A 13,169-nucleotide genomic window follows, 5' to 3' on the forward strand; every position below is an offset into this window, starting at 1 on the left:
ATTCATGTTTAGAAAATCAAACTCCTCTAATTTCTCCTGGAGGTTTATGTTAAGCTCTCCATTTGAAGTGCATTATATAACTACAGTCAGACCCTCTTGCATTTTATCTGTGACTATGCCATTAAATTTGCCGTGTGCTAAGATGAACTAGTCATTCGCATAGCTCAGAACATGATGCCTGTAGTTACTTAGTCTAGTTATCAATTCATTTATGATAAAACTTCACAAGAGGAACTGCAGTGGCTACTTATACAGACATTATATCCCCCAGTAATGTTGTGCACTTCACACGGTTTTTCTTTGTGAACAACTTTTGCGAATTGGTTTAGTTGGATTTTTGGAAAACGGTGTCTCTTATTTCAACGGGAATCACGATGCCGAATATTTTTAGATAACAAAATAGATTTTGATCTGTCATGTAAAAAAATGAAGCGATATGAGTTATAAAAAACAAATTTACAAAATTAAAATTAAAAAAATATATACTTATATGGAAACTAATTGGTGTTAAACTTTAATAAACATATCTGTGAATTAAACAGCATCTTATATGAAAAATATTATGGTCGTCATAGGACTCCGGCAAATGTGAAATATTTTCAATTTTTTTTTTGAAAACAATACTTTTAAAAAGAACCTTACTTTAAATAAAATACATGAATATTTTCAAATATACTGTAGTTGAATAGGAGATACACACAATACACATACCAATATTTTGAAGAGGAAGCATGAAGACATATAAAAAGTCTTATCGTTTGAAGTCGCGACGGTCGGGTCGACCCAACTGAATATTTGAGATCGTCTAGTTAAACATGTTTCTCTTTGGGAGTTTCTCTTTCAACTAAAAAAACAATGTCACCTTCGACCCGTTCCATATTGTCAAATTTCCAAATCCCAAAACCTGTAGAACCTCCTGATCCTAGATGTTGCTAGCCCCTTAGCTGTTGACCAAATTGACTTGTTGATCGCTGCTTTGCAGCTGTCCCGGATAAACAACTATCCTTCAGCCTCCACAATGCAACCCAAACTACCAACGGACAACCCAAGACAGATCACCTAAAACCTGAAACCAAAACCCAAACACATACCAATATACCCTCAAACACCACACAACCCACTAATACACCCTCGAATAAACTCAGATGGTATAAATATACAACCAATCACATTCCTCAAGAGAAGTCCAACAAACGAGACTTCTGCAAGATCATATCAATCGACAACTTCTACTAAGACAGATATAATCCATCAATGTCCTTCCTACTACACAGATCGCCTACCTTAAAACCCTATACATCACTAATCAGTAGAGCTCCAAAGAAGCTCCGTGACACTTAGAGATCTTCAACTGACAATTACACCTAAACATAAATAAACTAAAACCCCTACACCTCATCCCTCAATACCTACCTTACTGGTCGTCCTGAAAGGAGTGTCCAAACTACTCCGACAGCTACTTTAATAAAGCCTTTCAGGAGATGTATATAACCGTAGTTTGACTATGGCGGACTATATCCAATTCCAATACATCCTCCCCAAATACAACACTCAAATCCTTGCCCTCTCCGAAACTCTTGCCAAAACGACTCCCACTGAATGCTAACCCTTTCTTGTCAATGCCCAAGCACTGCGGCAAGTTATGTCAGAGTGTCCCGAAAAACAGTACAAATGCCCGACTTGCGTCCAAGGCCAGAAATCATCCGCATTCCCTATACCTCAACAACCTATATGTTCTAGCGGCGAGCCTTCAGCCTACTCGGCGAAATGGCTCCTCAGAAAGGAGACTCCTAAAACCCCCAAAGAAACCCATCCAATTATCACCGAAAAACATATCCTACGTTCCAAACTTTCCACAGATATAAAGACTCTAATGGAATTCACTACTCTTCTCCTTATCAACATTTTACCTCACCACCACCAGCTAATCCTGAATACTACCAACACCTTGCCCACAATGTTTTTTGGCCACTCAAGTACTCTCGTGGCACAAAACAGAAGGGCTTCCGTCACTTTCCTGTTCCAGTAATGGATAGCACAATAAGTGCAAGAAAGCATCCCTTCGTCAAACAGATCCTCTTTAAATACAACATCCAAATCCTTGCCCTCTCCGAAACCCTTAGCAAAAGTAACACTACCATCCCAGAATATGACATCTTAGCCCGTCCTCGCTGCTGGATATTTCGTAGTAATGGCATCCTTATCAAATATGGAGTCTCTTTCTCCCCACATTGTCCTTACCGATGAAGACTTCCTGGAAGTAGACGTGCACTTAAACAACAACACGACAGTGACAGTGGTCTCTTATTACAAACACCCTGAATAATCTCTTTCACATACGTTGCTTGAATACGTCTTCGGACTGAATAAGGTGATCATCCTCGAAAACTTTAACGCCAGGTATACACAACTTGGCAACACGACCATGAATCGTCATCTCATGTCATAATTTTTAATTGAGGCACTTTGCACTATTTCAATTGTTGCGCTTTTGGAACTATTCAAAAAATTCGTTCATGCTTTTAGTTTTAACATTTTTAATTTTTTATCAGTGTCTGGTTCTGGCAATTAATGTTTTTTTGTTTGCACATAATATCAAAAATATAGTATAACTATTATTATTGTATTTACATATTTTCTTCTTCTTCTTTTGGTGCCTATCCTCTGTGGATGTTGGCAATCACGTTGATCCGTACAACTTTGTTGACAGTTGCTCTTAATAGATGTATGGTGTCATTCCTGCCCACTGTCTGATGTTCTTCAACCACGATGTCCTTTTGCGCCCTTGAGATCTTTTGCCTTCTATCTGGCCTTGTCAAATTAGTTGAATTAGTTGATACTTCTCATTGCGCATCACATGCCCTAAGTATGTCATTTTTCTGATTTTCACGATACGCATAATTTCCAGATCTTTATTCATATGTTGGATCAAGGTATTGTTTGTAACATGATGGATATAGGAAATTCTGAGCATGCGGCAGTAGCACCACATTTCGAAGGCTTCTAATCGTTTGAATGTTGCCTCCGTCAAGGTCCAGGCTTCGACTCCATATAAAAGGGTAGAAAATACATAGCATCTCAAGACTCGTGTTCTTATATCAATTTTCAGGTGCATATTACAAAAAATCTTCCTGAGGCTATTGAAGACAGCTCTCGCCTTTTCTATACGACATCTTATTTCCTGTGAATGGTCCCATTCCTTATTTAGGCTGCATCCAGGGTATGTAATTTTGTCGATTATTTTCAAGGGTTCGTTATTAGCTGTGAATTGGTGCTGTATTACGTCGTTTTTACTTGCTACAAGAATTTTGGTCTTCTTACAGTTTAATTTCATGCCGTATCTGTCACAGGCTTCCACTACACGGTCTATTATTGTTTGCAGATCCTCCACATTATCAGCAATCAAAACCGTATCGTCCGCATATCTTAAACTGTTTATGATTTCACCATTGATTTTTATACCTTCTCTTAAACCATCAATAGCTTCACTGAACAGCATTTCCGAGTAAGTATTGAACAACGTCGGTGATAAGATGCAGCTCTGACGTACTCCCCGTTTTATCGTGAATTCTTGTGAGGTTTCGTTGACTACTCGTACAGTTGCTCTTTGCTGTAGTAAATCTTTGTCATCAATACTAGATTCTTTCAGTATCTGAAATAATTTTTAATGTTGCACCTTGTCAAATGCTTTTTCAAAGTCTATAAAGGATGCGTAGACTTCGAAATTTACGTCTCGAGCTCTTTGTATCAATACTTGTATGGAAGATAGGGCCTCTTGCGTTCCCAGCTCGCTTCGAAACCCAAACTGAACACTGCTAATGTTTTCTTCAAGTTTTCTATATATGCGAGAGTGAATATCAGAAAGAAGTATTTTGAGTGCATGGCTCATTAAGCTTATAATTCTTTAATCAGAGCATCTGGTGGCATTTGCCTTTTTGGGGAGAGGGATGAAGGTGGAAACTAGCCAATTTGTAGGAAATTCTGCAGTTTCATAGATTTTATTCAGTAGACTCGTTAGGAGTGTGAGTTGGTTGTTTTCAAATAGTTTCATTTTTTGGTATACTTTTAAAGTATACTCTAATTACTATAAGTATAATGAAAAAATGGCTAAGTCTACCCAATTTCGTCCAGAATACGCCCAAATTGTTCCTCTAGTTGATGGATTTCGTTTGACATATATCTTGATCTAAACTGACGACTATGTTTATGTTACTATAAGTAAATTTTAATTTTTTAAACAACCCTTGATAATATTTTCTTAAAATTGCAAACCAAAAAATAAAAATATCTACATTTAAACATATTTTTCATTTATTAAGTACATTATCTGATTATGCTATGCTGTTTACCAACCTAACCATCTGAAATAACTACATTTTTGATATTTAGAAACATATTTATTTACAACAAGAGTTATAGAATTGTTTCGTCTATATCAACTATTAGCTCTATCGCAGAATAGGGCTACAGTTAACTTTCATGAATTTGGCCAGTGAAACTGGATAAAATATTCGTACTTTATAATAAAAAAAAAGAAAACTATTGAATGTCAAAACTTTTCTAATTAAATTGTATTATTCACATTAAACATTGTAAAAATAATGGAAAACGTATATTAGCTTATAATGGTTAAAGCACGTAATGATTTAACGTCAAGTGTAGAGAATTATCCTACCTAGAAATATTTCTTTATTAAAAAGATTCAGTGTCAACTTGTCTAATTCATTTTTAATGTCACGTATTTTTTACAGTATAGTTACATCAGGCATACAATAAACAATGCAGTTACAAAAACTCTTCGTAATAGTATCTCATCTGTTGGGTCAAGTGTATAAAATTGAAAGAGGATTTTTTAAGAATATCTTTCTTTCTTTTTTAGTTGAATTATTATTTAGGCAGAGAAATACAATTTTTAATAAATCGTCATTCACAAAAGGTGGATTGAACAAAAGAAATATAAGCAATTTGTTATAATAAGAAATATTCAGTACTTTATTTAGGCAGAATGGAAGGAAAGAAATATGGAAAGATGTGCTACGACGCGACGCACGATTTAATTTTACCCATGAAATTATAGTACTACTATAGTACTACTTTACATCTATGCCTTCTAGTTGCTCCAGTGGGAACGGTTCACCATTTATCCATAATTTGTTGTATTTTAATGCGGCTGTGTGTCCTTCCTGGCGTACCATTTTCATGTGCTGAAGAAGATGCTTCCTTTCTTGTAGTATTTTCTTCGGGAAGTCCTCATTGATATAGATTTTAGTTTCTCTTAGGTTTTTAGCAGCCTTCAGAATTTCCATTCTCGTAGCTTCCTTTTTCATTTCTAATATGATGGGTCTGGGTACATTTTGGGGATCACCTTGTCTGCCTATTCTTCTCATCTCTACCAGTTCTTCATCTAGGTTTGTTTGTACGCCGATTTTTTTTATTATCTCCTTTATCTTATTTATCGTCTCTTGTTCGCTTTCTGTTTGGTTTTCTTCGACCCCCTGTATTACTATCATTTTTCTTCTAGCTTGTCTTTCCAGTATTTCGATTCTAACTTCTTGTTCTGTGATTTAAGTTCTCATTGCTTTGTTATCTGCCTTCAACTGTTCGTTTTCTTTATTTAATTTGTCCAGGTCTACTTGCATTTTATCTATTTTGCTTTCGATTCTTACATTTCTTTCGTCGATTTTCTCTAATTTTTCTAGTATCTGCTCCATTGTACCGCGGTAAAGGTGTCCGCCCAATCGACTTGCCGGAGCTTCAACCCTTCTCAGCACTTTGGAGTTATACTCAGATTTGGATTTTCGTAATAATGATTCGGCTTTAATGCAGAAATTTTTCAATAGCCGGCAACGTCGCTTTTATTTCAGACAACACTTCAGCTCTTATTTGTCTATTGTTTATTAATTGTTTAAAGAGGTTATTGTGCTTTTTGCAATGCTTACTCACTGATATCTGCTGAATTTTGACGAAATATTTTTATCGGAAGAACAGCCGTCGGTCTGTATTCACTGTAGTCTATTTGTATTAGTTTATTTTTCACTTTGTTACACTAAATTTATATGTTAATACGGAGCGTATTTTGACAGATAAAAAATAATACTGGACCCAAAACCGAGCCTTGAGGGACGCCAAACAACAGAGATTGTTTTTGAGAATCACACTGGTTGAAGTGAACATATTGATCACGATTTGATAGATATGAATCAATTAGTTGAATAGCATCACTATGAAAATTATAATAAGGAAGTTTTCTAAGCAGAATACTATGTGTGACACAATCGAAAGCCTTAGTAAGATCTAAAAACGATGCAAGAGTATCAAGATATTTTTCAAACCCTTCCAAAATATTGCTAGTGAAATGATAAATAGCTAAAGTTATTGTTTCATTTTTTCGGAATCCGTACTGGTTTATGGCAAACAGTTTATTAGATTCAAAATGTAGATTAATTAGATTTTTTAAAATTCGTTCATAAACTTTTGATAAGATGGGCAACAGAGAAATGGGTCGACAATTGTTATAATCATCAATAGAGCCTTTATTCTTAAACAGAGGTACTACCTTTGCAGTTTTGAAAGCTTGAGGATAAGTATTACAAGATATTGATTGGTTTATTAAAGTTGTTAGAGGTTAAACAATTATATTTTTAATTGTTTTAATAATTTTTGTGTTAAATCCATCAGGATCTTTGCTATTACTATTTTTTATTTCTGTAATAGCTAAGTCAACTTCACTAAAGTTTACTGGCTGAAAACTAAAACACGGGATATTTTCCTGTAGTATATACTTTAAATAGTCATCAAGAGTTAGCTGAGGAACCTCAAGTTCATTTATTACTCTCTCGGCAGTTGAGCAGAAGTGGCTATTAAAACTATCTGCATTGAGTTTAGAATTATCAGTGAAAACACAGGGTGCTTTATTATTTTTAAGCTTTTTAATGGCTTGTGTAACCTCTTTAGTGGTAGATGGTTTTTCGTTTGAGTTGAATAGATTCCAATCATTTCGATCTGCTACGGTGTTATCTGATTCTTCGATGTAATAGCCGTTGAATTTTACGTCGAAAAATTCAACCCATCCGTTCAAGTTTAAGGCCGTACACTTAGGATATTTCCTTCTCCATGCTTACAGATCCCTATTCTTGACTTAAACTCTTTACTCATTTTGTTTACATTTTTGCAGAACTTTCGAGTTTCGTTTTGATTTCTTACCCATTCTGTTTTCTAACTGCTTTTACTTGCCTTTTTTTCTTCTATGTAATCTTTTTTCTTCCCTTCTTAGGGTGCAGTATTCCTCCTTTGCTCTTCTTGTGCATCTAGCTAATTTTTGTTATCTATTGCTTTCTGGCACTCCTCGTCAAACCATTCTTTTTGTCTAACTGGTTTGGTTTTCCCCAATATTTTTGATGCCTTCTCAGTTATCGCATATTTACGTATATTTATATTACAGCTCCGAATAATACCTTATTGAGAAGTATAAAGTCCGTATCAGACGGTCAAATATTTGATCAAACTAGTTAGATCAAACAAGTTTGACCAAACCAAAAAATTGACAGCACATGACGTCACATCCTGAGTTTGATCAAATCCTCTAAAAATAGAGGATCTTCTATTTGTCAAGGTCAGTTTGATCAAACTTTAATTTTGATTGGTCGAAAAATATTTAAGACAAATGAAAATCAGCAGTTAGACATACGGTGATGAAATTCATTTTCTTTTCTTTCTATTTTGTTATAAAATAAAAATAAAATTTTAAAATATCCTGAAGGCTGGAATAAGTTTCTACATAATTGATTTATATCGAGAAAGAAGCTGTTTATAAATATAATGTCGAGCATCCACAGAAAAAAATCCTCCAGTCTTTTTATTTTGATTGTGGATAAAAAATTTTGAATCGTAATTAAAGCACAAGCAACTAATAAATATGCAAAAAAGACGATTAATTTCATTAATATACGTCAACTTGGTCAAATTTGAATGATGGTGTGATAGGTAGATTTTTAAAATTTGAACAAACTGTAATTATGACGTCATTACGTCAGTTTGCTCAAACTAGTTTGATCAAATATTTGACCGTCTGACACGGACTTAAGAAGATAAGGAATGAAAATGATTATATATGTATATATATATATATATATATATATATATATATATATATATATATATATATATATATACAATATATACAAAAACTACGATGACTCGCAAATATCATAAGTAAGGTCTACGGTATGGTATAAGGAAGACTATGCTTCGAGCGCGATTCAATATTTTAGGTCTAAAAACGTAAGAAATGTAATGTAAGTAAGTCTGATTATCTATGTATAATTTACGCGAATTGAGAACTATCAAGTGGAATTTCCATGGCACGCTATATAATAGTAATCAAAATTAGAATACAAACATTTAAAGCTAAATATCCCAATGACGTCGGTTATTTTGTTATAGTCGGTTCGCTGATCCCACTCTTATACTCCATTCGCTTAGCTCGGGCATATTTTGACAGATTCATTGTCGGAAACCTACAACACAACAATTCCTACTTCTCAGTATTAATAGCTTAAGTATCCTACTATTGCAGACTTCTTTCTTAAAAAAAAAGAAGAATTATTCTAAATAGTGGAAGTGTATACTAAACCCATCAAATTTTGGGTAGTATATATTTAAAAAATATATTTTAGCTGTTATAATTTAACATAACTATTTATTATATGGTGCAGATAAATAAATATTGATTGTCGGTAATTCGCAAAGTTCTATTTTATTTACTATTTAGTTTGTTTACTATTAATATTAGCTATGAGTACGTGTGCTTGGTTGTATAGTAATTTCCAGCCACTTTTAGTCTGTCAAAAAGTAACTAACTTCGCAAAAAAATAATTACTAAATTCACTAGATAGTTCGGACTGGGAATGGCGAACCGAGTATAACTGTAAATCCAGTCAACTAACGGCGCCATCTAGGAAAGAAATATGAACTACCATATTTCAATCATATTTTGTTCTTGAAACGATCGTTTAATTAATAATACTATATTAATTATATATGAATATAATTGATAATTAATTTTAATAATATTTTTAAGGTAAAATTTATTATAAAATAATTTAACTTTACGTTATTTAAGATTTAAAACCTGATTTCATTCATATTTTGTACTTGAAACGATACGTTTAATTAATAATACTGTATTAATTATATATTAATATAATTAACAATTAATTTTAATAATATTTTTAAGGTGAAATTTAATACAAAATAATTTAAAGAAATCTCAATGAATTAATTTTTTCGAAAATTGCTAAAAATATAGCTTACTGTAATTGTAACGTAAGAAGTAATGACGTATAATATATATTTATTATATGTCACTGGGAAAGATATACATACACTTACTATAAAAATAAAATGACGTTTGATAAACGTCAACGCTTTACCAAAATAAAATAAAATAACTAAATAAGATTAAATAAAATTAAATGAAGGTAAATAGAATTATGCAGAATTAAATAATTTTTTTACCGTTTTGTGGTGGGGATAGAATAGTTCGCCTCAATGATGAACGTATAGTTACATAAGATGTCATAGGGCACTATGCACAAAAATAGTTTAACTAAAAGACAAATTTTGATTTATTGACTTAAAGAAGGCCTCTGGCCGAGTACAAAATAAACAACTGAACGAATCCCAACATGCGGCATAGCAAATGAAAGGAGAGTATATAACGAATATAATCAGCTAGAGAAAATAAACACGGCGACTTAAAAAAAGTTCACTACACAGTATCTTCATTATAATTGAACGTATAGCGACATACGAGGTATCATAGAGCACTATAGATAAAAATAAATTAAGACAAATTTTGATTTATTGACTTACAGAAACTCTCAGGCTGAGGACAAAATAAACAACTTATCGAATCCTAACATGCGACATAGCAAATAAAAGGGGAAAATATAACGAATATATTTAGATAGAAAAAAAAAACAAAGAGACTACCAAAAGGGAACTACACATGGTCTTCGTTATTATTGAACGTATAGCGACATATCACATGACACTATGGATGATAATAGACAAATATGCAATTTTTGCATTTTAGTTATTATTTCCGAAACAGTCAAAGATAGGTATAGGACATTGTATTCAAAAAATGTCTAAAATGATCTGAAGAATCTAAAAATTAATTAACATACAGGGTGTTTACCTGTAGCCTATTTAAAATAAGCAAGTTGGTATTGCCCACCGTTATATGATACACACCGTATAAAAAGTTTTCGAATACTTCCTCATTTATTTATTAGCTAATTTATTCTATTTGGCTGACACACAGTATATATATATATATATATTTATATACATATACATATATATATATATATATATATATATATATATATATATATATATATATATATATATATATATTTACGCAGAAAGTTTTCATTAAGGGTCACTGAGAAAATCATTATTTTTCAAAATATTTTACAATTTTCACTATAGGTATAAATGGCATTGAAGTGGCATAAGTAATAGAGTGGTAGATGTACTCACGCAGTTTTAAATGTTTATATTGATAAATAAACAAATTATGAATTTTAAAGTTGAAAAGCTATCTGGACAAAAAACGGTCTAGAAAAACTTTTTTAGAATGTGTGAAAAGTTGCCAGGAGCACGAATATTGAAACTGCATTACAAGATTTTTAATAATCACGACCACGACGTTATTGAAAAAAACAAACAAGTTATAAACACATTAGAACAAGTTTCAAACACCATTTAAAATTTTGATTTATCAATGCATTTTTCGAAAAAATACATAAAAACAAAAAAAAAATGAGACATTAGAAAAGTCTAATTCTATCGGCAACAACCGAATTTTTGCAATTGAAAAAATAGTGACATTTTATTAACAAATTAAATATCTCATAAACTACTGAATATTTTTCTACCAACTTTTTTTGCTTTATATTGGTAACATAACGCAACTTTTACTGCAAAATAAAATATTTATGGTATTACTTATAATGCAAAGAATAATTTTCAAATCAAATTCAAAAGTCAAATTTAATTTACCAAGTCCTAAATGAAAGCGCTTCCTTTCAACTTTGCAGAAAAAAATCGTACACACCTACATAAAAATATGACACATGACACCTACATATTGCCACTACAGTTAAAAAGTAAAGTAAATTGGGTGCAAAATGATCAATTTTTCATTATTTAAACGATGATGAAGACAGGTATATAAATCATATACTTTTTTAAAAATATATTTTGTTTTCATTTAAACTTTGATATTAAATTTGTTTCAACCTGTACCGAATTATATTTTGATTTTATTTTATTTGATCAGGCTATTATTAAATATATAATAAGAATATATTCATTTAATATATTTTTAAAGACTTTAATAAATTTTAAAAATTTGAAATTTCAAAAAAATTAGTATTAAGTAAATCAGTTCTAAAAATTTTTAAAATCCCATATCTATATATATATATATATATATATATATATATATATATATATATATATATATATTTATATTTATATGTATATATATATATATATATATATATTTATATATATATATATATATGTATATGTATATATATATAAATATATATATATATAGTGTGAAAATAATTAATCTTAAATAATATCACATTTTTCCTAAACAATAGACAAATTTCACTATTTATTTTTTTTTGTTTCAAATTATATTGCAACCACCTTGTATATATTATTTCTCGCCTTTCATCACTTTCCGTGGAAGTCTCACAATACAAATCCTCAACTTTCTCCCGTGGTAATACTACCCGGTACTTACCGTGTGTGTTCCGACTATCTGCGCTTGAGAATATTCGAAAAGCGTGCACAAAAACAATAGGCACCACGATAAGTTCTTTGGATTTTTCATCCTCGCGTTCACTATACCGAACATCGTCAAAGATGGTACTAGAAGGCTGGCGGGTACCATTGGCGTCTTTTACAGTACTCCCTCTCGACGCCCGAAGAATCTTTGGAGATGTTACTTACTACCACTCTCTAGTTAGTTATGTGGCTTACGGCTATTTCATCTTGTATATTATATATTTGCCCTCAAGGATTTAAGAGAGATTTAATTTAACAGGTAGTGCTTATTTTCGCCAGCGAAAAGACCTCTACGAAGTGTATATTAAAAATAATAACATATGTACAAAGGTCGTAATATCAAGTAATTCGTATACAAAGTACCGTTCTTGATATCTATTAATCTCAATAAAGAACAAATTTTAAAGAAAGAATGTTAGAATCAGTTAGAATTACAAAAGGAAACAAATATTAAATACATTCATAAAACAAGTCTTTATTTATTTGATTTAATAATATTATATTGTACAAATCTCTTACAGACCAGGGCGGATTTGTTTTGAGGTGTATGTGAGAGGTGGCATTCGGATTTTTGCAAAAAAAGTTGTGTGATATCTTCAGTAATAATAATTGACATCCTCCCTCTCAAACAAAATTCGGAAAGGTAAAAGGAATTTATGGAGAGAGTTTTTAGCGAGGAGATTACAGATCCCGGCATGTTCTCAAATCCATAAAGTCCTGGCAAAGGATGGTGCTACAACGAAAGAAGTAGCTTTCCTAAAGAAAGCTAATAACAAATTTACGGACATCAAAGAGGAAAGTCTTAGAGAACTGATAAACACGCTTTTTCCGAGCTTAACAATTCTGGATGATGCAGATAGGCAAACCAATATAGACCAAAGGCTCACTAGGCCAAGGTCTACAGATTGGGAAATAGCCACCGCAATCACAAGACCAAACAGAATTAGATGGGTTATAAATAAGTTTCGGACATATATGTCTCCAGGGACAGATGGCATATATCCAATACTGTTGCATATGACATAATATTAACAAAAATTAATTGCATTGTAAGTTGCCAGCCGCCGCACTATATCTTAAAGCAGAACTATTAAAACCTATGAAGGTGAAAAAGTCATGTTTTTAAAATTTTTCTTAAGTTATTCATGCCCGATTATGTAGTAAGTGTGCAAAGAATATTGGAAAATCTTAAATCGAGTTCAGAAATGTATTGGAATACGGAAAGCTCTGTTCGTACTGCAGGTGATGATTCAGAGATGTAGAGACGTTAATTGTGACGTATATACTTGTTATTTGAA

General features: G+C 32.0%; 1 protein-coding gene across 2 annotated transcripts in view; it reads right to left on the reverse strand.

The window, feature by feature from the left end:
* The window catches only part of LOC140441734 (uncharacterized), a 102,614-nt gene extending 90,597 nt beyond the window's left edge, over positions 1–12,017 (reverse strand). Inside the window, exon 1 of one of the 2 annotated variants that reach the window (XM_072532626.1) lies at positions 11,828–12,017. In XM_072532626.1, the coding sequence (XP_072388727.1) occupies positions 11,828–11,977 (150 nt within the window). In that variant the 5' untranslated portion in view covers positions 11,978–12,017. The remainder of the gene's footprint in view (positions 1–11,827) is intronic. The other variant, XM_072532627.1, reaches the window with a different exon arrangement.
* Positions 12,018–13,169: the final 1,152 nt, after the last annotated feature.

Source organism: Diabrotica undecimpunctata, chromosome 5, assembly GCF_040954645.1.
Source record: "Diabrotica undecimpunctata isolate CICGRU chromosome 5, icDiaUnde3, whole genome shotgun sequence".
In the NCBI taxonomy this organism is placed as follows: Eukaryota; Metazoa; Arthropoda; class Insecta; order Coleoptera; family Chrysomelidae; genus Diabrotica; species Diabrotica undecimpunctata.